Source organism: Protopterus annectens, chromosome 3.part1 (assembly GCF_019279795.1).
Source record: "Protopterus annectens isolate FY-2018-M chromosome 3.part1, PAN1.0, whole genome shotgun sequence".
NCBI classification, from domain to species: domain Eukaryota; kingdom Metazoa; phylum Chordata; order Ceratodontiformes; family Protopteridae; genus Protopterus; species Protopterus annectens.
In genome coordinates, this window is record NC_056732.1 from 70,317,020 (window position 1) to 70,340,302 (window position 23,283).

The 23,283-nt window shown below is 44.3% G+C and overlaps 1 protein-coding gene across 1 annotated transcript in view; it reads left to right on the top strand.

Annotated features, from left to right (window-relative positions):
* ATAD2 (ATPase family AAA domain containing 2) overlaps positions 1 to 23,283 on the top strand; it is a 1,885,102-nt gene that overhangs the window by 1,187,992 nt on the left and 673,827 nt on the right. The window contains exon 16 of the mRNA XM_044066177.1: positions 284 to 480. Coding sequence (XP_043922112.1) covers positions 284 to 480 — 197 coding nt within the window. The remainder of the gene's footprint in view (positions 1 to 283; positions 481 to 23,283) is intronic.

The window sequence follows — 23,283 nt, forward strand, 5'->3', positions numbered from 1 at the left end:
AGAGCTTACTTGGTTTGGTAACTGGTATCACATTCAGGAGGTGCAAGTTAAAAATTTTAAATTGTGTCTGTGACACTGGTATTGGTGTGTGAATTTTGCTTGCATCTACTTCATCTGATTGTGTTCTAAAGTTTCTGCTATTGAAGTTCTTGCGTAGCTGATTGCTGAGATCCTTAGATGAATTAAAATATAACTTGAACTGTTTTTTCTGTATAATGTTGCTTCTATATTAGATTAGCAGTCTGCTCTAACAGCATTACAAATAGAAAATATTTTTGTCTAGTTTTGCAAGCACTGGAAGTGCTGCCAGTAGCTTCTCCACCTGAACCAAGAAAACTAACAGAGGAGGAGATGAAGCGTCTGGAAGAACAGGAAGAAAACACTCTGCGAGAATTACGGATTTTCCTGAGAAATGTTACCCACAGACTGTGTATTGATAAACGCTTCAGAATCTTTACAAAACCAGTTGATCCAGAGGAGGTATGTCAGTATTTTTTTATTTTTTTTGCAAAGGCTTTAATGAAGATACATATTTCAGAGCATTTATAAAAACATGCTGCAAAGTGTGATCTAGTTTGGGGCCGTGTCCATCTCTTCAAACCTACAGGATTAAAACTGCAGGCTTACAGTCATCTTCCAATGCTAGCCCCTCCCCTTAGCCTATAACACTCTTAACAGACACAGCTTCTTCAACGCATCTCAAATTTCAAAATGATTGCATTAAAGAAAAATGGCCCTAGATTATAAGATGCTTACAACTTTGTATAAAAAAATACAATTTTTGACTAGTTATGTTTCTAGTCACTAGAGTGTTCCTTTGATTAAGTTCTTGACAGAAACAAATTGAACCTTGTTAATTTTCACCTTTTTATTCAGCTTCTTACTTTAATTTGTTTACCCTCCCCAGTGTGTTGACTTTTTTTGGTCACCTCACCTTAATACTTTTACCTTTAAAGGTGACTTTTGTGTTCTTGTGTTTATTAGCTTCAGGATCTTTTTTTGCTGATTTTATTAATGTAATTTAGAAGGTCTGCATTGTTCCTGATTCTGAATTCGTATACATTTTTTTTTTTAAATCTTTGCAAATATGTTTTTAGCTTGTACTTTGTGTGTTTCAGTTCTTTTTGGTCATGGAAAGTAGTGCTTTTAAGAAATGTAGGTGTGACAATTTAATTCTGCCATTTTACCACCACACAGTATCCTGTGTTTGAGGCAAACACTGTTTGAGAAGTGTGTGACATTTCCAAATCTTTTAACCCCCGACCATTCCTTTCCTGAGAATACACAAGAAGCTTTTTGGACTCCAGTTGTCCTATGTGGTCCTCCTTTTAGATGCGATGGTGTATATTGTAGTCAGAACTCCCTTTTAGAGTCAAATGCAGTGGTCATCTTTGGGAAGCCTGTTTCCACTCCCTCCAAACTTACATTGAGGGCAGTAAGCTTGTCTTGTATTTCCTTCTAGGGAGATTTGACTGATAATGTCCCAGTTAGTGTATGAGTTGACTGACTGTTCAATACCAAGTTGTAGCCATTGATGGTAACTGTACCTTGTCAGTTTCCCATGTGACTTGGGTACAATTCAGCAGATGGTGCAGTTAGAGCAGCAACATCTTAGCTCTTTGCAGTCGCATTGGCTGCACCTCTCACATTTTGCTGAAAAGTCTAAAGGACCTTCATTAACACTCATTTTAAAAGATCCTTCCTTTTTGGACCAGCAGTTGAGGAGAAGGGCAATACCCTCACAGCTGTTAAATTTCAGATTTTTCAGTGCCCAGCATCACGTACGGTATGAGTTTGGCTAGCAGCAGCAGGGCACTCAAAGGTCTGGAAGGGTCTAGCATGGCTGTGGAAATTTCTAGAATGAACACTGGCCACAGAAGCAAGAACAGTGAGCAAAACAAGGACTTCCTGGGGACAGCAGTCTAATCCTTGAGACCTTGCCCAAATATCCATTTCTGGAGGCAGTCTGTTGTCATCTGTCCCTTTATTTGGATGTGTGGCTGGGCACCACATCTGAGCAATGAACTTGATAGTACTATCCAGAAGTTGCACAGTTTCCTTTCACATCTCTCTCACTGCCAGCTGTATCACATTTTCAGAATTGTGTGGCAAGAAAAGGGGTCTTAAACTTCATCAGGGAAAGAATCATGCAGGAGGGTCCCACCTGATCAGAAAGGAACTAATTAGTACTCCAGCATCTTGAAATGTGATTTTGAATTTAATTAACCTAAATGAATTTATAGCAATATAGTCTTTCTAGATGGTCCATAGTACAGTCTAGCCTTCCTTGTTTGCAGGGAAGAGTTTGGATGAGTTCTTTGGACCACCAGGATGCTTATTTATATATTGTGACTGTCAGAGTCCGCAAGGTTTTGTACTGATGGCTAAGAGCCACTTATCAGCTCTGGGTCTTTATTTTCTGTGTAACCTTAGCCTTCATAATGTTTACCATGTCCTTATTTACAGCAAACCAAAGGCTGCAAAGGAGAAATGTTTCCGTAGTGGATGTCTGGCCATTTGCAGCTGCTGAGTAGCTAGGGAAGCTTCTCCATTCCTTAGGAATAACTGAACTCTGCAAAGTCCCAGTTGGAGCTCTCTCAGAATGCATCTTAGATATACTACCTATTACAGTATTTTGCAAGGCAATTTCCCACATAAGGTGCATGTCCTGTAAACCCCCAAAGTGGAGCTACTCGACAGAGGCACTGGGAACTAAGGTCGGGTGACACGATGCCAGGGTAATCCTATGGGCTAGGCTTGTAAAGGCTCCAGGGCCATTAGCCTAGAACACACCTATGAACCTATGATCTGTTCTATATACTGAAGATGTCAGCAGGATGTATGGATATAAATGGAAGAGCAGACTTTGCAATCTTTTTTTGATTCTTGATACATAAGTGCACAATATGTTTCACACTGGCTACTATAAAGAACAGTACATTTCCTGGTTTAGGCTTTTAGCTAATATTTATACTACATGGAGTTGTTTGCTATGTTTTGACTGTTAGAATTTGTATTAGTCAGTGACTTCCCTGGAAAAATCAACAGAGGTTTGGGTGGTAGATATTTTTCTCCAGAATCGGAAGACCCCATTTATAGTGCCTCTTTTTGTTAGAAAGAGGACACCTAGTTACCTTTTTTTGACCATTGCAAGACTGATTACTGAGACTAACCTAGTCATTAAAATAAGTAGGCATGTGGCCACCTCAAAAAGTCCCCCCTCTGTTTCGCTTTCATTCTTTTTTTGTGCTCCCCTACTGTCTGCTGGCCATCAGACTTGATGACTAATTGGCCCAGTCATTCTTGGATGGGGACGCAGGCCACTGACCCAGAGCTTCACCCCCCCCCCCAAAAAAAATATGAAGTGAGAGTTAATGCTGGTTATCCTTGTGGAGATGAGGGCTCCTCCTAACTCCCTCACAGCAACTCTGAGGGACACTAGTGCTACTGTTATCTGAAGGGAGGCACACTTAATCTTCCCCAAGTGACATCCTCCTAACCTACAGAGCCACGCCATGATAGCACGTCCCTCTGGTCTGGAGTCTGTGGGCTGCACTATGTAGAGTTCCCACTGAATGTCTCAAAAGTGGTAGACCAAGCTTCCTCCAGGATTGGCTAGCTGTGTTCCCACTCCAACTCCTTCATCCCACCCTTCTTCCTGCAGCTGCTGTGCCTGCTAATTGTGTACTGGTCATGTGGGTCACAGTAAGGGCTTTATTCTTTTGTGCCATGGTTGTGGTTTCAATCTCTTGTGTTTTGTGTGGAGCACGAAAAGCTTGTTGCACTAGGGCACAGATCTTCCTCTCTTCCCCATTCAGAGGGCCTTTAATGATTAAAAAAAAAAATTCCCATACAGAAATGCAGACACTAAAAGTTTGATAAGGCAGGAAGCAGAGATTAAGGAATATACAAGCAGAGGAAGTAAGTAGCTGTAGAGATGCTATTAGTACCGCACAGGACTTGAGAGTGTAAGCTCCAGAGAGGTGCAGACTGGTCTGTCTCCGCTCCATCTGTACATCTGTGTTTGAGTCCCAACTTCTGTTAGCCCATGTGGAAGTAAATAGTGGGGTTCCAGCATCATAGGTCATCCAGGCCGAATTTCATTTATTAACTACGCGACATTTGAATGCTGGTTATAAAGCATCTACAAGGGATGTTGGTCTTGTACATGAAAGTAAGTTCTTTCGTTTAACTATTCTACACATGAGATCCTTGCAGTCTTCTCCATACAACATAAGGAAGCAAGTTAGTTTTTTTCCCCACATCTACAAGGGCCTTTAGTTGTACTTGTATCTAAACTTTCTTCCCAGGTACCTGCCATAGCCTGTTTTGATTAAAAAGAATAAATGAGCTGATTTTTGGTCACAGTTTAACCCTCTTCTTCACACCTTCCCAAAGTTTCAACCTGTCTTTTCCTAAAGAGATCATCCAACTCTGATTTGGTGAATGGTTTTGCCCATTTTGACCAGGATCACCTCCACCTCTAGCTGGCAACATAGATGACCCATTGGTTTGGGATCTTTTCTGAAAGATGTCTCCTCCTGGTAGACCATGATCGTCACGAGGAAATAATTTTGATGTGATTTCAAAATGTTGACTGAGGATTTTGAGCTTTTGGATATGTAAAAGCCCCCTTGACTGTGGCTATTCTGTCAGTTTTCTAGGCTTTGAGAAAGACTGAGTGCCTTGTGAGATCCAAACTCTCAAACTCCTCGTGCCCCAGAGAAAACACGTTGGTACTTGAGCAATACAAGTGCCCATTATATAATATTCTGCATATCTATCCATGGTATTAGCGGGTACTGCCAGTGGATACAGCTAAGGGATGCGTTTCATTTTCTGGTTTGAGGATCATTAGTTAAGTTTGTTCTAGATTTCTGCTTCCATTGCCCTTAGAAACCAGAGCGATCACTTATCAGATCCCTAGTATTCAGCATAAAGAAAGCATCCTCCGATAGAGGATATTACTAAATATATGCAAGACTGAAACACTAAGACACCGACTGCCTTAAAAGTGAGGAAAAATGCATTTAGGTGTCTATACAACACTGTAGACACCTAAGTCAAGGGGCAAGCACAGGCACCATTGTTTGAAGGCATGCTGGTATTGGTGCATAAACCATTCTTGTGTATTTGAAAAGCCAGCTCATCAGCATACCTTTGAGCTCTTTGGCCCTCTTCTGCAAAATATCTCAGGACCGTAGAAGAAAAAAGAGAAGACAATGCAGTCAGTGAAACTGCTTTGCCACCTTCCTATCTCGGAGGTGCAGCACAAGCTATCCCATCCAATAATGTTTCCTTTCTTTATTGTAAACATTTTTGCATGGATCTTTGACAAAAGCCTCTTTTGGAAAAGAGGCAGTAGTTTTGTAGGAGTTAAGGCATGCAACAAGGGGGATGGGGGCTAGATTCATCCTTTGTAATAAAGGAAACAAACCGTACTTGGCTTCAAGGTCTGAACCTTCTCTCCTACTCAAATTCTGGGCTTAGTTTTCTTCAGCCAAAACTGTTTTGGCCTGACTTTGTTTTTCAAAAAAAAAAAGGGGGGGTTAGAGTTGCAAGTTACAAGATAGAATTCATGGAGTGCCTTCCTAGTCATTTTTGTGGTACTGTGCATCCATATCAGACTAGTCCCTTCCCATTTTGCATGAACTCCTAATATGTGAAAGCATAGAAAGAGTCCTTAATCTGGTATAAGGAAAAGATTCTATTGGTGAAATAGCTTTAAACCTGCCCCAGGGTAAGATTCTGATAATCAGTAAATTCAAAACATTCCCTCTGGCGTCCCTGCTGTCCTTACTGCTGAAAGATACCCTTTTGGTAATCCTCTTTTAGATTATGTTGTCCATCCTAATCAACCAACAAGACTAAAGCTGCATGCCTTTAGTTGGCTGTCAGGCTACAATTTATCTTTGAATTTATTACTGCTCAATGTCCAAGTTGTTTGGCTTCTGCTGCATACCTACAATAAACTGCATTACTAGCTGAGTTAAGTACAAACTTGCAGTTTTAGATTGTACTGCATTTTATTTTTCTGTTTATTTAATTTCATTGAATATTGTGGTCTGTTTCTCTGTAGTTATTTATTTTTCTATTTAATTGTTTCATAGAATACTGTGGTCTCTGTCTCTGCAATTAAGTTTCCTGCCTGCCCTCCCTGTTCTTGTTTTGGTATTAATCTTGGTGGCTTTGGAATTGCCCACCCCTCCTGTAAATTTGTGTTGAACACTCCTCCTAGGTCTGTTTCATTTGCTCACTCAAGCGAGTACAGTAAGATCATATTTGGACTTCAGACGCTTCTACCAGTTCCATCTGTTCAGCTCTATTCTAGTCTAGTGTAGCTCATTCTACGTAATACAGAGAGAACATTTGTAAAGGGCAAGCCACTTAGGTCCTTAATTTTGAATTATCTTCTGTTCCTCCTTTCTCCCTTTCCACTTTAAAAAAAAATTTCTAAGCTTGTTTCCTGCCTTTCCTGTAACTAGTCTAGTCCAGATACAGATTTGCAATAACGAAGACTGTTTGTAAGCTTCTGAGCCCCCAAAGCCTTTCTGTGGTGGAGGGAAGACTTCTAGCTGATCAGTGGGAGTGGTAAGCACTAGGTAGCCTATCTACCACAAGAGTGGTTTCTGGCCCAGAAATTGTAGTTTATTGGCCGTTTGGGAAGTTTTTCCATTTCTTTCAACTTTTTGGTTTAAAAGCCCATGTTTGTGCTTGTTTCCCACCTTTCCTGTAACTAGTCTAATCCAGATACAGTTTTGCTGTATCCAGGACTGTTTGTAAGCTTCTGAGCCCCCAAAGCCTTTCTGTGTTGGAGGGAAGCCTTCTAGCTTATCAGTGGGAGTGATAAGCAGTAGGTAGCCTATCTACCATAAGATCCAGGTACAGATTCTTAGTTTTAGCACTTGAATTTGCTTATTCGTGCTCAGCACTTGTTCAGAACTTGTTAGCACTAAATAAGCTACAAATTACTACAGCACTCAACCTTCCTCTTTACCTAGAGGAAAACAGTTTTTGTACTTACTTTCCTCACTTGCTTAGAGAAAAACAGCTCTTATACTCACTTTCCTCACTTGTCTAGAGGAAAGTAGTTTTTTATTCAGGCATGTCCAGGGGTCAGCTCCCAGTGTTCTCTCCTGTCTATCTGATGAATCTGGACATCTTGGGGAAATGTAGCAATTGCCTCATGTACACAGACAACACTCTCCTTCTACCACCCAACACCACAACCTGTGAGAGAAGCAATTATCTAGCCAAACTGGAGGTAAAGCTCTCTCCAACCAAGACTGAATTTTGACAGTCAAGAGAAGGTAAACACTTGCACCATACTCATCACATAGTCCTACTAAACCTACACCACCAAAATCCACACACACAAACACAAAAACATTTGCAGAGGCTCTCAATAATAATTTCCTCAAGCAACAGACCTCCAAAGCAGAAACGCAAGCAACCTCCACCCCCCCCAACACAACCCAAATGACACAGCCCACAGACTCAGTGTGCCCATAAGGCAAAACAACGTACCCAACACACTAGTCATAGGTGACTCTATAGTCAGGCACGCTGGTGTCCCACTCACCAGGCTTAACAAGGAGAAGGTTACTGTCAGCTGCCTGTCGGGTGCCAGAATCTGCCACATAACCCACGCACTCAAGTCACTCCACAACAAATACAAATATGACTCTGTCATTGTCCATGTTGGTGTGAACGACCTGAGACGTACCTCCCTGGACTTCATGAAGAGAGACATGGAAGAGCATTCCGATCTTGTAGCACAGGCAGGTGTTGACTCTAGCCCTGAGTAGCATCCTGCCGTCACCCAGAATGATACCGCAGTACAAGGACAAAATGATTGACTTCAACAATTGGCTAAGCTTCTGGTGTCATTCTATGGGGATCCAGTATCTGTCTGTCTGGGACGACATGGTAGACTGACCACGATGCTTTGCCAGAGATGGCCTGCACCTGTCGCCCCTGGGATTCCAGATACTGGCTAAGGGTCTTGCTGCCCCTATAGTGCTTTTTGTAGGCAAGGTTCAAATGACAAATTCATCACCGTAACAGGAACAGGCAAGCAAAAATTGAGGGTAATGCTACTCAATGCTAGAAGTCTAAATCTCAAAATGCACTCACTTGAGGCACTCCTTAAAATGGAGAACATCGATATCTGTGCAGTGACTGAGACCTGGTTCAAGGCTCTAGAGAGCACCCCTGCATTACAGGGCTATAACTCATGGCCATCTAACCTAAACCAGAACACCAAAGGCTGAGGTATGTCCATATTCATTAAGGACATCGACACCTCCAAGCTAGTTGCACAACATAATGCATCCGAGGTTATCCAAGCGCAACTAACTCTGGGCAAAACTACAATCCAAATTGTAGCTTGTTACAGATCTCCCACCATGCCCCAGGATTTCCACTCCTCTTTTCTTGATATACTGGAAAATATTAGGGTTCAACCAAACACCCTAATAATGGGCGATTTCAACTACCCTACCATTAACTGGAAAAACTACTCGTGTACCAACTCCTTCTGGAATTCATAACTTCCAATGCCCTGGATCAATTTATCCACACCCCCACCAGAGACAACAGTATCCTAGACCTAGTCATTGCCAGCATGAGTGACCGGTGTTCCACACCTGAAGTCATCTCCACGTTGGTCAGATCCGACCATAAGTTAATCACCCTAAATATCTGCATCACGCCCCCACCCGCCCTTAAGAAATCATGGTAAAACATTTCTCCAAAGCCAACTTCATGCTTCTTTATGACACCCTTGCAGATGGACAGTACAGTTATGACTGCTGAATCCTACACAAATGCACTCTATAAGCACTTACACGAGTGCATTGATCATGCTATCCTTCAAAAAAGGAAGCCAATCTGGTGGTCCCTGGCCATAATCTCTACAACAGAAGGAAGAAACTGTTGCAAAAGAAAGTAAAATCCCATGAGTGGAGGAGCTCCCTGGTCAGCCTCAGTAATGAGCTGAGATCTCTTATAAGATCCTCCAAAGCTAACTACAAAAACAAAATCGCCACTGATTCTAAAGGCAACCACAAAGCATTTTATAGCTATGTCAAGAATCTCTATGGCAAACCCAGATCTGCTTTGAGTTACAGCACAATGGCACGACAATTACAGAACCAACTGATATTGCCAACATCATGGCTGATAGGTTCAGTGCTAATTTTACCCCTTTCTCACCCCCTAAAGGGCCCATATCTATGAAGGAAGAATGCAGAGTCCCTGTAATCACATCTATGCAGGTAAAAGCTGCACTCTCTAAAACCAAAAACACAGCATCTATGGGACCGGACAACATCCCAGGCTGCGTTTTACACAAATTTCAGAATGAATTGGCTCCCCACCTAAGCACCATGTTCAATCGTAGTCTCACGTCGGGCTTTGTGCCCACTGAATGGCGCACAGCAACAGTTATCCCACTTCACAAAGGGGGAGCCACCACTGATCCTGGGAACTATCGCCCTATTAGCCTGATGAGCCTGGTCTGCAAGGCCATGGAACGTATCATCATGGAACTCGTAAACAGACATTGGTAACCTCCAAACTCTGGACCCCACCCAGTTCGGGTTTGTAAAAGCCAGATCATGCTTTCTGAACCTGATCGACTTCTTTGAGGCAGTTACCAAAGTCGTACACGAGGGTAAGGTGGTTCACACAGCTTATCTTGACCTCGCCAATGCTTTCAGCACCATCCCCCATTCTGGAATTATAGATAAACTTGCTAAACTAGGTATAAATCCCTACGTCACAAGATGGGTTGCCAGCTGGCTCCCTGACAGAACCCACACTGTAAAAGTTGCAGACTCCAATTTGACTTGAAACCAGTGACAAGTGGAGTACCACAGGGTTCAGTCCTGGGACCTCTCCTGTTTGGTATCTACTTCTGTGAAGTACAGGCTAACGCAGAAGGCCTCTGGCTAATGAAGTTTGCAGGTGACTGCAAACTAGGAGCCATAATAGGGTCCCCAAATGATGTGGACATCCTACAGAAGGGCCTTACTGAGACAGATGCCTGGTGTCAGAGGCATGTCCTCAAGCTCAATGCCAAAAAGTGCATAGTCATCCTCTGAGCTCAATGCCAAAAAGTGCATTGTCATCCTCTGGTAAAAACTCTGTACCCATGAACTACCACATAAACGGCAGTGTACTTAACACCGATTGTGTGATGAGACCTTGGGACCCAGGTGGATAGTAGACTCTCCTTTGATAATCACATCGCCACAGTAGTCGGGGAAATCCTTCTGTGTGGCACACGTAATCACAAAAGGGTTCTCATCCAGGAAAAAAGAGGTAATTGTTCCCCTCTACTCAGCACTCATTAGACCCATTATAGAGTACAACACCCCTTTTGGAATGTACCTCAAACATCTGCAGCAGCTGGAAAGGCCACAGAATTACCTCACAAAGAGGATTACTGGCCTCAAACAGATGCCCTACACTGACAGTCTCAAAAAACTCCAACTTTACTCTGTAGCATATCACCTACTCCGAGGAGAGATCTGCCTAACATATAAAGCTATGTTAAACCCAGAGCTGTTGGACATGCTACAGCGAAAGAAATCTCAATCCCCCGAGCTACATGCTCTAGGGAACTAAACCTTGTCACCACAATAAACAGGACATGCTGGAGGGATAGATTCCTGTTGCAGAGACTTCCTATATTCTGGAACAAGCTACCCATCTATGTCAAGCAAAGTTCCTCATTAGCACTCTTCAAGAAAAATCTTGATGAGTGGATGGGAAATAGGAAATACACCCCGGGGATCACTTCTGTGGTTCTGCTCAACAGGGGACCAAGAAATTGACTTTCTTGGGTGAAGTAAGCCAGGGAACCTTGTTGGCTGGGCTTAGTTAGGCGCTTGGGCCGATAGTATCTACCTATGAACAAGCTCTTCCACTTTTACCTGTAATCCTCTAACAGCAGTATCGTCAAGCTTCCTCTCCAGACATCTTTTGCTTCATATTCAACAATTATTAGGGAATGACCACACGCTACTTTTGGGTTCAGACTGTTGCTGTGAGAGAAAAATCTTCAGTGCAAAGTCCAAGTCTCTATAGGTTTGGTAGTCATAATCGTGGTTTATTTCTTGCATCTTGGCCCATTTCTGGCTCATTCAAGGCAGTTTTTCTCTGTTTCTCTACAATTACTTAGGCAGTAGTGTTTCTTTATTCTTTGTTTCTGTACAGTAGGTGTAAAATGACTTGTTACAGTTATAGGCTTTTTTTTTTCCCCCAGGTGTTTTTTTCTGTTTGTCTGTTAGTTAAATGGGAATGTGGACTAGTCAGTAACCTGTTTTCAACTCTTAGCAACCCAGGCCATAAGGCAGCAGCAAATGTACATTAATACAATCTATTTATGATTGAAAGTTTGAGTGTAGTCACAATTTGAAAGTTAACATACAGAGGCACAAGTTAGATTTACATACAGAACAACACATAGTGGATGATTTTCAGATTTATATACATAACAGTATAAGAGGTGTGTACGTATGCTGATTGACAGTTGATGTGAACTACTTAGTTACTGGTGGGATAAGAGCCTGAGACGATGCATAAACGTATACCATAAATTAAGCATTACTATACAGATTAGCCATAAAATGTTGAATAGAATGTTGTGACGTATTAAGTGTTAAAGCAGCTGACATTATTTTAGTGCAACCTTGTGCAAAGTCTCTTAAGCAAGTATGTTTACCTTCTTCCTGTATATATTACTTTAAATTCTTAAGTAATTTGCAGTGATAACACAAGGCAAAGAGTTCCAGTTTGGAAAAACATTTTTCACATGTAGCTAAAGAATATATTGGCTGCTTAAGTTTAAGGCAGTCAGTGGTACTTAATGAGCAAGTGGTTTGACGTGGGGTTAAGGTAGTTAGGTATGGGCAATATCTGTCATTGAGAAACTTGAATATTGAGTATCTAAGAAATATTAGACTTGGACAGCTGCTGGTAGCCATCTGGCTACCTGAACTCTAATGCAGTTGGTGTTCCATTTTACTGGCAAGATGAATACATCTTAATATTTTTTTCTCTGTTGTTTAGCTAGTTAGTGTTTTGACCCGACATTGTGGCTGTTACTGGTGTCTGTTGCTGATTGCTGGCAATAAGGCTCTTCTCCTTTTTGTTTGAAGTTCTTGAAGTTGTCAAATGTTATGATGTTATGTTGTCCATATCTCGCCTTTTTTCTTGCTGTTTGGGTTCGGATCCAATCCTCTGCTCCGACTTGGCCGTATACTGTAGCTCGAGAGCTTTTACAGGCTCCATGCTAGACCCTATCCCAGCATGCCTAGCGGTAGTTATGCAGATCTCATTTGCTGCTTACAGTGTTGAGATTGCTGATACTGGCTCAGGCTAAGTGTATTTTCTGATGTTCATCGTGTTACACTGCTGTAGTCATTACACTTGGATTATCCTGCCATCAGGCGGTTCCCCAGTCGGCCTGAGTTCCAAAGTCTTGGTCCGGTGTGGGTTGCTGTCGCCTCCTCCCTGACGTCAGTGCGACAGGGTTATATAAGATGCAGCCGACGCCATTTTCTTCAGTCTTTCTTGCCGCGCGGTGCCCGAAGCAAAAGCAGTTTGCAAGTGCCGGTTAGCCGTCTCCTGAGATTTGCATTCCGAATCCAGAACCGAAGCCTTCTACAAAGCTAAGTACTCCGTTGGGGAAACTTTTTCTTGCCTCAGACCGATGTCAGTAAAAGTTAATAACTGTATTTCTTGTGGGAAGCAAATACCTCATAAGGATTTCCATTCCTATTGTATCCCATGCCTAGGCCCAGACCACGACGTCACTGGTTGTCTGTTTTGCGCTAGGTTTAACAAGCGCACTATTAAACGTCCGTTTGATTTTACCCGACATAATTTTGGTAGAAAATTCAATTATACCATGCCGTCGGCCCAAAACTGACGACGAAGCCTCTTCTAAGCCAGTCTCCGATTTTCAGAGAGGCGCCTTTGCAGCCCCTGACGACCGATTCTGTAGAACTACAGGCCGCCTCTGACTCCCACGTGGAGATGGCTGGGCCTTCGGACGCACAAGTTATTCAGCCTACCGAAACTAACCCTTCAGAGGGTGTCTTCAGACCTACTCAGTTAAGCATTAAACCCTCAGCTAAGTCTAAGCCTCCGTTAAAATCAAAGAAACAAATACAGCATTCTCCAGGACAGGCCTCCATGCCTAAGAAACAAATGCTCAAAATGGCCGAAGACCTAATCACTCTGATCAGGGGGTCCCATCCTCCTCCTGATAAAAGGCTTAGGATGCAGACTATGACTCATCCGACCAGGTGTCCATCTCTTCTAATTCATCCTCAGACCTAGGATATTCTTTACCCCCTTATGAGGATTCTGATGCTGAGGAATCAATTCCATCAGCCTCACTGCCTGAGTACTACTCCTTTGGGGAAACCCTACATACCATGAGGGAGCATTTCCACTGGGAAGGCCAGGATTACTCAGAATCCAAGAAAAGGCTCAGAGACTTCCTTTTATTACATCAACACAGACCCCTTGCTCTTCCGCCAGTGTTAGATATTGTGGGTGATGTGTATTCTGAATCCAGCTTAAATCCTGATTCCTTACCTCCAGCCCCTGTTAAACCCGACAGATACTACAGAGTCCCTGACTCTCACAAATTTCTGTATAAAAGCCCTGTAGCTGACCCTGAAACTATTTCTCAGGGACCCAAAGGGGTTAAGGCCTCGTCAGCCAAGAATCCAGTTCCCTCTGACAGAGATTCCAGAGCATTAGACAGATGGGGAAAGAAAGTATATACGTCTGCAACTTTAGCAATGAGAGGCTTAAATTGCCAGTTTCACATGCTAAAATATCAGCAATTTTTACTGTCTCAGTTAAAACAAAAAATGCTTCCAGAATCAGATCCTCCTAATTTTAAAGAAATGCAGGATTTATTGCATACAGCTGAACAAGTGGGAAAGCATACTTTGCAATGTGGTTTTGATTCTCTAGAGGCCTCCTGTAGAGCAGCAGTTACAGGCTCTGTCATTAGAAGACATGCTTGGTTAAAAGAATATACGTTACCAGATCATGTTAAAGCAAAATTATTGGATGCACCTTTGCAGCAAGATGTGTTATTTGGAGTTAAGGCAGAAGCGGTATTAAAGAAAATGGAGGATAAGGCAAAATCTATGCAAACGGTGAAGGATTTCTTACAGGTTCAGCCTCCTAGATTTAGCAGAAACTGGCCAACTAAGAATTGGTCCTTTCCAATTACAGACAGACCTCAAAGGGGAGGATACAGACGTCCAAGAGGTAGAGGTCAAACACAAGGTCCTTACAGGCCTCGACAATGGGTTGCATCAGGCCAGAAAGAAGGGGAAGACAGGCTCCAACCATATAAAAGCAGCTCCAATGACTTCCCACTACAGCTGCCAAACAAGTCTCTCTTGGCAACCCCCTTGGGAGGAAAACTGGCACTCTTCTACCACAACTGGCAAATGATCACCAAAGACAAATGGGTTCTCAACATTGTATTTCAAGGTTACAGGTTCCACTTTCACACTCTGCCAAGGTTAAAAGGAATGCCAAATCTGCCACCAAATCAGTAGGCAGAGGCTCAAAAACAAATTACAGCACTCATGGATATGAGAGCTATTCAAAAGGTACCATCACAGGAGCAAGGACGAAGATTTTACTTAAGACCCTTTCTGGTACCCAGAAAGGACAAAGCCTGGAGGCCCATTCTGGATCTTTCTTCTCTAAACACTTACCTGGATGTTCCGAAATTCAAAATGTTGACACTACAGCAGCTTCTTCCCATGCTGGGCAAGAAAGCTTGGCTCATGACCTTGGACCTCAAGGAGGCATACCTGCATGTCCCTATCCGACAAAACTGCAGAAGATACCCCAGATTCATAGCTGGTTCAATGCACTAACAATTCTCTGCACTGCCCTTTGGCATATCTACTGCGCCCAGGGTCTTCAAAAAGTGCCTGGCACCAGTAATTGCATTTTGCAGACTGAAAGGAATTCAGATTTATCCGTACCTGGACGACTGCCTGATTCAAGCAGAGAGCAAGGACATTCTTCTAAAGCATCTGGCGTTTGTAAAAAAGTTAAGTTCCCTGGGGTACACAGTAAACAAAAAGAATTCAAAGCTAGTGCCCTCACAAGAGATTATATTCCTGGGTGCCAGCTTGAACACAACGGCCCAGATGGCTTATCTCACGCCAGACAAGCAAGGACAACTGACTCAATACTTTCAATTGATGGCAACAAAGACCCAACTCCCTGCAAGAGAAATTCTGCAGGCCTTGAGTTACATGGCATCCTGCATACTACTAATTCCATATGCCAGACTGCATATGAGGAAACTACAATGGTACCTAAAGAATGTATGGTCTCAACACTGTCAAAGTTTGGAAACAGTTATACCACTAATTCCTTGCCTTCAACAGGAGTTTTAATGGTGGGCTCAAGCTTGTCACCTCAACAAGGGACAGCCTTTTACACAACCCACAGCCAGGCAAACACTGACAACAGATGCATTGGATTACGGCTGGGGAGCACACATGGCAGGCAAATGTATTCAGGGCACGTGGCCCGCATAACAAAGGCATCTTCACATCAATTAAAAAGAGATGCTAGCTGTACAAAATGCCCTTATAGCTTTCAAGGACCTGCTGCATCCAGGGCAACTACTGCTAAAGACAGACAACACCACAGTTATGTGGAACATAAGCAAGGGGGCACTCACTCCTACCCTCTATGCAGACAAGCCATGACCTTGTGGAACACAGCTATAAACCTTCAAGTTCATCTGCAAGCACAATTCCTGCCAGGAGAGAAAAACACACTGGCAGACGACTTAAGCAGAAACATCATGGATCCCCACGAACGGGAATTGAATCCACAAATATTCAGAATGATAACACAGAAATGGTGGATCCTGGACATCTGTTTGCATCCCCAATAAGCTGCCAGCTACAAAAATTCTGCACAAGGAGTTACCATCCACAAGCATGGAAAGTGGATGCCCTCTCATTCAGCTGGGAGAACCTACAAGTATATGCTTTCCCACCACTACCTCTCCTGCCAAAGGTACTCATAAAAGCCAGGCAAGAAGAGCCAAAGATGATCCTGATTGCACCAGACTGGCCACGCCAGCACTGGTACCCAATCTTAAGGAGCTTAGCACAAGAGCCACCCTGGATTTTGCCTCAAATCCCACATCTGCTGACTCAGCACAACAATCAAATACTACACAGCCAGCTAAAGACCTTAAACCTAGCTGCATGGAAGATTCCTTAGTCAGGCAAGCAATGCCTCTCTCCAAAGCTGTTATGGATGTCTTTCTGGAGGCCAGAAGGCCTAGTACCAGGAAAGCCTGTTCGGATAAAGGAAGAGATTCTGTGCCTGGAACCAAACTCACAGCCTTGACCCTGTTGTACCAAACATTCCACAGATACTACAATATTTAACTGAGATGCTGGACAAAGGCCTTTCCTTCTCATCCATCAAGATCCACACCTCTGCCATCTCTGCTCATTACAACACGGATCCACCAATTTTCTCTAATCCTCTGTTAAAACAGTACCTCAGAGGGGCTAAAAACATAAGACGCCCCGTAGAGCACCTACTCCAACTTGGGACCTCAACTTTGTTTTGGAAAAATTAACTTTACCTCCTTTTGAGCCAGCTAACACGGCAGAATTAAAATATATCTCTTGGAAAACTGCTCTGCTCCTGGCAATAACATCAGCACGAAGAGTTTCAGAATTACAGGCACTAATGGCAGTGGAACCTTTCCTCATTTTCCACCAGGACAGGGTGTCTTTAAGAACTAACCCTATGTTTATGCCAAAGGTGGTATCTAGTGTGGCTCTAAACCAAACTATTCACCTGCCAACTTTTTATCCTAAGCCACAGAATAAAGGGGAGAGACTACTGCATTCTTTGGACATTCACGGGCAGTTACGCTTCTACTTGGACAAAACCAAGGCTTTCAGAAAATCTGAGCAATTATTGGTAGCATATGCTGCAGGAGCACAGGGAGAAGCCATTTCAAAACAGACTAATTCAAAATGGATAGGACATTGTATACGTTTCTGCTTACACGTACCATGGAAAATCTGTACCTAGCAGCATTAGATCTCACTCCACCAGGGCAACAGCCACTTCAACTGCCTACCTCAGGGGAGTACCTACAAAGGATATTTTGGAAGCAGCAACTTGGAGTTCTGTACATACCTTCACCAGGCATTACCATCTGCCTCTATACTCTAAATCCAGAGCTGGCTTCGCCACTGCAGTGCTGCAGGGCCTTATAGCCACCCCTAATGCCTTATAGAACCAGCCACACTTCCTCAGCTTTGGGATTCTACCCAAGTGTAATGACTGCAGCAGTGTAACACGATGAACATAGTACAGTTTTGTACCTACCATAAATGTAGATGTTCGAGTGTATACACTGCTGCAGTCCAGGTTACCCTCCCTCCTTCCCCTCTTACTGGCTGGTACGTACCTATGTCTTCTACCCTTTACTACCTTTGGGGAGTATTTGCTGGTAGCTATAAGTTGTTGTTTGCTTTTCTTATGTATGTTTTATTAGCAATTGGAATTGCCTACCTATTTAGAGGCACCTGACGTGGGGCAAGAAAAACTGAAGAAAATGGCGTCGGCTGCATCTTATATACCCCTGTCACACTGACGTCGGGGAGGAGGCGACAGCAACCGACGCCGGACCAAGACTTTGGAACTCGGGCCGACTGGGGGAACCGTCTGACGGCAGGATAACCCAAGTGTAATGACTGCAGCAGTGTATACACTCGAACATCTATATTTGTGGTAGGTAAAAAGCTGTACTTTTGCTATATTTTTGATAAACATTTTCCGTTTTGTCTTCTGACTTATTAGTACCTGTACTTCGTTCTTCTGCCTTCCCTACCCCATCCGAGTGATTTGTGTTTGCTTGGAGACTAAACATTTTCTTCTCTGGCCTTTTCCTCTCTTTTAGACCCATTTAACTTAGAAGGTTCTTCGCCTTTCCTTGCTTTCTTTACCTTTTAAGGAGTTGCCGTTTAAGTTAGAGGCTCTCCTTAGGTGGGGAGTTTGCCGTTTAACTTAGCGGCTCTCCCTCCTTCTCTTTTTTCTGTCTGTTTAAAAAAAAAAAAACACACATTTTTTTTTGTCTTCTGTTGCTTGTCTTGTAGTAGTTTTTACATAGTGCTGTTTGTCATTATGTCTAAAGATACTGACAAAGAATCTAAACCTTCGGGTTTCAAAAAGTGCTATTAATGCTGTCAAAAGATGTCCCTTACGGATGGGCACACGAGTTGCACATATTGTTTAGGACCTGTTCACCTGCAGCATTCATGCTCTATCTGCCATGCTTTTAGTTCACGAGTCCTGCAGGAAAGAAGAAACAAATTAATCCTGAGAGGCTTACTGAAGAGCCCCTTTGATGCTGCTTTAGAGGGGGCTCAGCCAGCAAAAAATCGGACAGTCAAGCCTTCATCCTCTTTGGCTCCGAGTTTGGACCCGTCTAAAGTGAGGGGAAGCCACAAGCTAAGTCGGACCCAACTCTCTGTACTGACAAGACACTTTCACCTACGGCTCCATCTGTGTTTTTGGAGCCAGTAAGGTCCCACAAGCGTTCCAGGCCTCCTGCCTTGGAAACCAGTGCGGTCTGTTCCACAGTCTCCATTACTACAATCTGTGGCAGGCAGTCACCGGTCTTCTACCCACTCCTTTCGGTCATCCAGGAGCCTCTCTGATGAGGATGTGGAGAGGGTGGTAAAGAGGCTTTTTAGGACACCAACATTAGCCAAAATACTTTCGGGCCCATCCCAGACAGAAATTGCACCAACAGCCCAAACAAAACCTGTCTCTCTTCCTCCTCCTACTCTTCCGAGTTCGGAGCCAGAGTGTATGGAAGTCGTCGTGGTGGGAACTGTCTGATAAGTTGTCCCATCTCGCCTTCGTTCTTGCTGTTTGGATTCAGCTCTGACTCGGCCTACTTCTGTAGCTTGAGAGCTATTTAACTGGCTCGAGGCTAACCCTTATCCTAGAATGCCCAACGTCTGCTACCCAGATCTCGTTTGCCGCTTCAGCTGCTAGGTTGTTTCGTTACTGCCTCAGGCTTAGTATAGTTTTTTCTATTATAATTGTTTATTCTTAAAAATTTGTCAAGTTTTTGTCTAGAGTGTGTGTTGTAGCTTTGTTGGCCGTTGCTCCATATCTCGCAGGCCTTCTGTTTCCCCTGAACTCGTTTAAATTAGAGAGCCCCCCCCCCCCCCCGGACAGCCGTTTAAATTAGAGGCTCTCCTTTCTTTTCCTTAACTATAACAAAAAAAAAAAAACTACTTTTTTAGTATACTAGTGTAACATGTCTAAAGAGGCCAACGTTTCTGGCTTAAAAAAATGTGACTCATGCTGTCAGAAAATGTCTCTGACAGATGGGCAAACTAGCTGTGTTTACTGTTTAGGGGATGTGCACCTGCAGAACTCCTGCTCTATCTGTCATGCATTTAGTCCAAGGGTCCTGTAGGAGTGCAAAAACAAATTAATCCTTCGAGGATTACTGAAACCACAGGATTCCCTGGCTAAAGGTTCTCAGCCAGTGAAATCCTCTGTCTGTCAAGCCGTCGGCTCCATTCTCGGAACCGACTCCTGGGCTTGAAGAACCAAGTTTGTCAGTGCCGACTAGCATTGACAAGTTATCTCTTCCCTCAGCTCCAACCTCGGAGCTGTCTTGGAGACGCAAGCGAGCAATGTCTCCTTCATTGGAGCCGATCCGCTCGGTGCCCACAGTCACCCTTATGAGGACGTGAGCGTAGTCATCGCTCTTCATCCCACTCCTCTCGATCCTCCAGGTTATCGGATCAGGACGTGGAGAGAATAGTCAGCAGGTTGCGGCTCCACCCGCCTCCATCTCCATTCCTCCTCCAACTACACTTACTTCAGAGCCAGAGACCATGGATGCACTGATAGTAGAACCGACCGTGCCGATCACCTCTTCTTCTTTTCCGACGTCTGCTCTGATCACCTCGATTGTTCTGTCCATCGAGGGATCTAGGTGCCGAAGCTCTCTCGCAGGCTCTGAGAGGGGAAGTGGCATTGGTCCCTTGTCCGACCCCTCTCCCTCTCAGAGCTTCGGCGCAGGTGAGCTCGGTTCCCACATCAGTCTTGGAGCCGTCACCCTCGACATGGAGAAGGACTCCCATCTCTTCGGAGCTGGAGCTTTCTTTGCTTCGGGATCGTGACGCCTTCGAGGTCATTCGGAGTGCGCTGCCCCCTGAAGCAGCCCTACTATCAGCCCCATCAGCTCCTTCTCATGTGCCTGTGCCAACCTCTGCTCCTCCACCGGCCCAGAAGCGTAGGGAACTTTTGTCCCAGGACACCCCAATGGGTGACCCCTGTTTTTCTGAGACCTCCCCTGATCACTCAGAGGAGCCTCCTTGGAAGAAGTGCAAGAGGAAGCACCTAGACTCCCCTGAGTCTGTCACAGATACAGACCTGGATGAATCGGAAGGATCCCCCAAGTCCCCCTCTGAAGATGTTTCTTTTTTGGACATCCTTGAAATGCTTAGGCAGAGGGGTGGCTGGGCTTCCCTAGCCCCTACCCGGACGAGTCTGTATACCTGGAGGCATTTGCTTCCCAACCCGCCACCTCCTGGGTGTCTCCACCTTTCGATCCACTCATGTCTCTAGTGGCTCTAAATGCTTGGTCAGCTCCGGATTCTGTTGAAACTACTCCGAGGAGACCAAATAAATTTATAACCGCCCCCCCCAGAACAAACAATTTATCTCTAAAGGTGTGCCAGTTGATGCCATGGTGGTAGCAACAGTTAGCAGAAACTTCTTAGTCTGTCCATCCACCAAAGAGTCTAGGACGATGGACAGATATGGGAAGCAAATGTTTTCCTCAGCGACCTTCTCAATGAAGTCCCGGAATTGTGTGTCTCATTTTAAATGACTTCAAAGGGATCTGCTAAAAGAGCTTGGAGATACCCTACAAGATCCTACAGCTGAGGGGAGCATCAGCCAAAATAGCTTCCCAGCTTGCGACTCTTAATTCTATAGTCAACACCTCCGTGAGGCTGATTTCCTATGCAGCCGATGGAGCGAGCAGAGCCGCAGGTACAGGAGTGGCTTTCAGGAGACTTGGCTGCGGCTGTGTCAATTTGCGGAACCCTTTCAGGCATCCTTTACAAATGCTCCCTTTGATGGCTCTCTTCTTTTTGGGCCTCAGGTGAAAGACACGCTTACCTTGTGCGAGCAGGAAGGCAAGACTCTCTGCCGTGGGAGTCCGTTTTTCCACTCCTAACAGACCTTATCCCAAAGGTCAGAAGGGTGGAAAGATGTGGTTTCGGAAGCCCCAGGGACCCTTGCCGGACACACGTGGTTATTTTTCCCCCGGGGCAGAGGGGGAAACAACAACAATGGCAGATGCCACCCTCGTGGCATAGGGGGACCGTAAAATCAGGGTGACGGAGAAACTTTCTTTGCCAAACCCTTCCAGCATCCCTGACGGGTTGCCCAACTGCTCACCTCTGGAGGCAGTCGGGGGAAGACTTTCCCTGTACCCAAAAGCCTGGCAAAATATAACAAGAGACAAATGGGGGTACTAGCTATCTTATCCCAACGTTACAAAATCCCCTTTCATCATCCCCCTCTAAAGTCAAAAATGTCCATCCCAGATGTCCCATCCAATCTAAGGGATCAAGCAGTTATTCAAGTTTCAAAACTGCTAGAAAAGAGCCATTCAGGAAGTCCCCGCAGACCAACTGGGATCCGGAACTTACTCAAGATTCTTTTTAGTACCAAAAAAGACAGAGGACTAAAGAGACCAATACTGGATCTCAACAGATTGAACAAATCTGTACAAAAAGAAAAGTTCCGGATGGTAACACTGTAGTCCATTCTCCTCTTTCTGGATCAGGACAACTGGATGTGCTCCATAGATTTTCAGGATGCATACTACCATATCAAAATGGACAGACGCTCCAGGAGATTTCTTCGCTTCCGGGTAGGGGTCAGTCATTATCAGTTCAGAGCTCTGCCCTTTGGTCTCACCACAGCCCCCAGGGTGTTCACCAAATGCATGGCAGTAGTCAAGGCTCACCTGAGACGTCAAGGATTCAAGGTTTCCTATCTAGATGACTGGCTCCTAACTGCTACCACCAGGCCTCAACTCTTAGAGGCACGGGATCATACAATATTAACCTGCACCCAACTAGGCATTACAGTAAATTTCGAAAAATCTGCCTTGTTGCCCTGTCAGTCTGTTACATATATAGGAGCAGAATTAAACACAAAACAGATGTTTGCAAGGTTACCTCAGGAAAGAATTTTCTCTATTCACCAACAAGTGTCATTTCTAATGTAGAGCAGAAAGATCCAAGTTAGACATGTCCTGCAAGTTCTAGGCTCCATGACAGTTGCCATTCTTCTTGTACCATTAGCGCGTTACCACGAGTCCTTCAGTGACTTCTCTTCATGCAGTGGTCCTTCCAAGAACTACCCATGTCTCACATGATTCTTATTACAGCAACATGCAAAAGACACCTCTCTTGGTGGATGGTCTCCCCACTGGTGACTCAGGGCAGACCTTTCATTTAACCCCCACCGGTAGCCACTGTGACCACGGACGCCTCCCTGATAGGGTGGGAGGGCATTATCTAGGCAGGACAGTCCAAGGCATGTGGCAACCTCATGAGTACCATCTGCATATCGGTGTCCTAGAGATGAAGAGCGGTGCTGCTAGTGTTGCAAGCTCTTCAAGACTCTCTTCCTTTCAGGGACTATTGCTGTCCAAACAGACAACATGTCAGTTGTGTGGTACATCAACAAGCAGGGTGGGACCAGGTCCTACCCTTTGTGTCAAGAAGCCCTCAGGCTATGGCAATGGGTGATTTCCTCCCATCCTTATCTGACAGCAATGCACATCCCTGGAAAATCCAATGTAATAGCGAACAGGCTTAGCAGGGCTATCCTCGTGCCTCACGAGTGGTCTCTGAATCAGGAAGTTACAGACCTTATCTTCTGCAAATGGGTCCAGCCTTGCTGCGATCTATTTGCCACCCCCCTCAACAACAAACGCAGCAACTACTTCTCCCTGCTTCCTTCTCCAGATCAAACTCCCAGGGACGCTCTAGTCCACGATTGGCCTCAGGGACTCCTTTATGCATTTCCCCCTTTTCCCCTAATTCCAAGACTCGTACAAAAAGCAAAATCGTTGGGTTGCAAAATGATCCTCATTGCCCCCTATTGGCCTCGACAGATATGGTT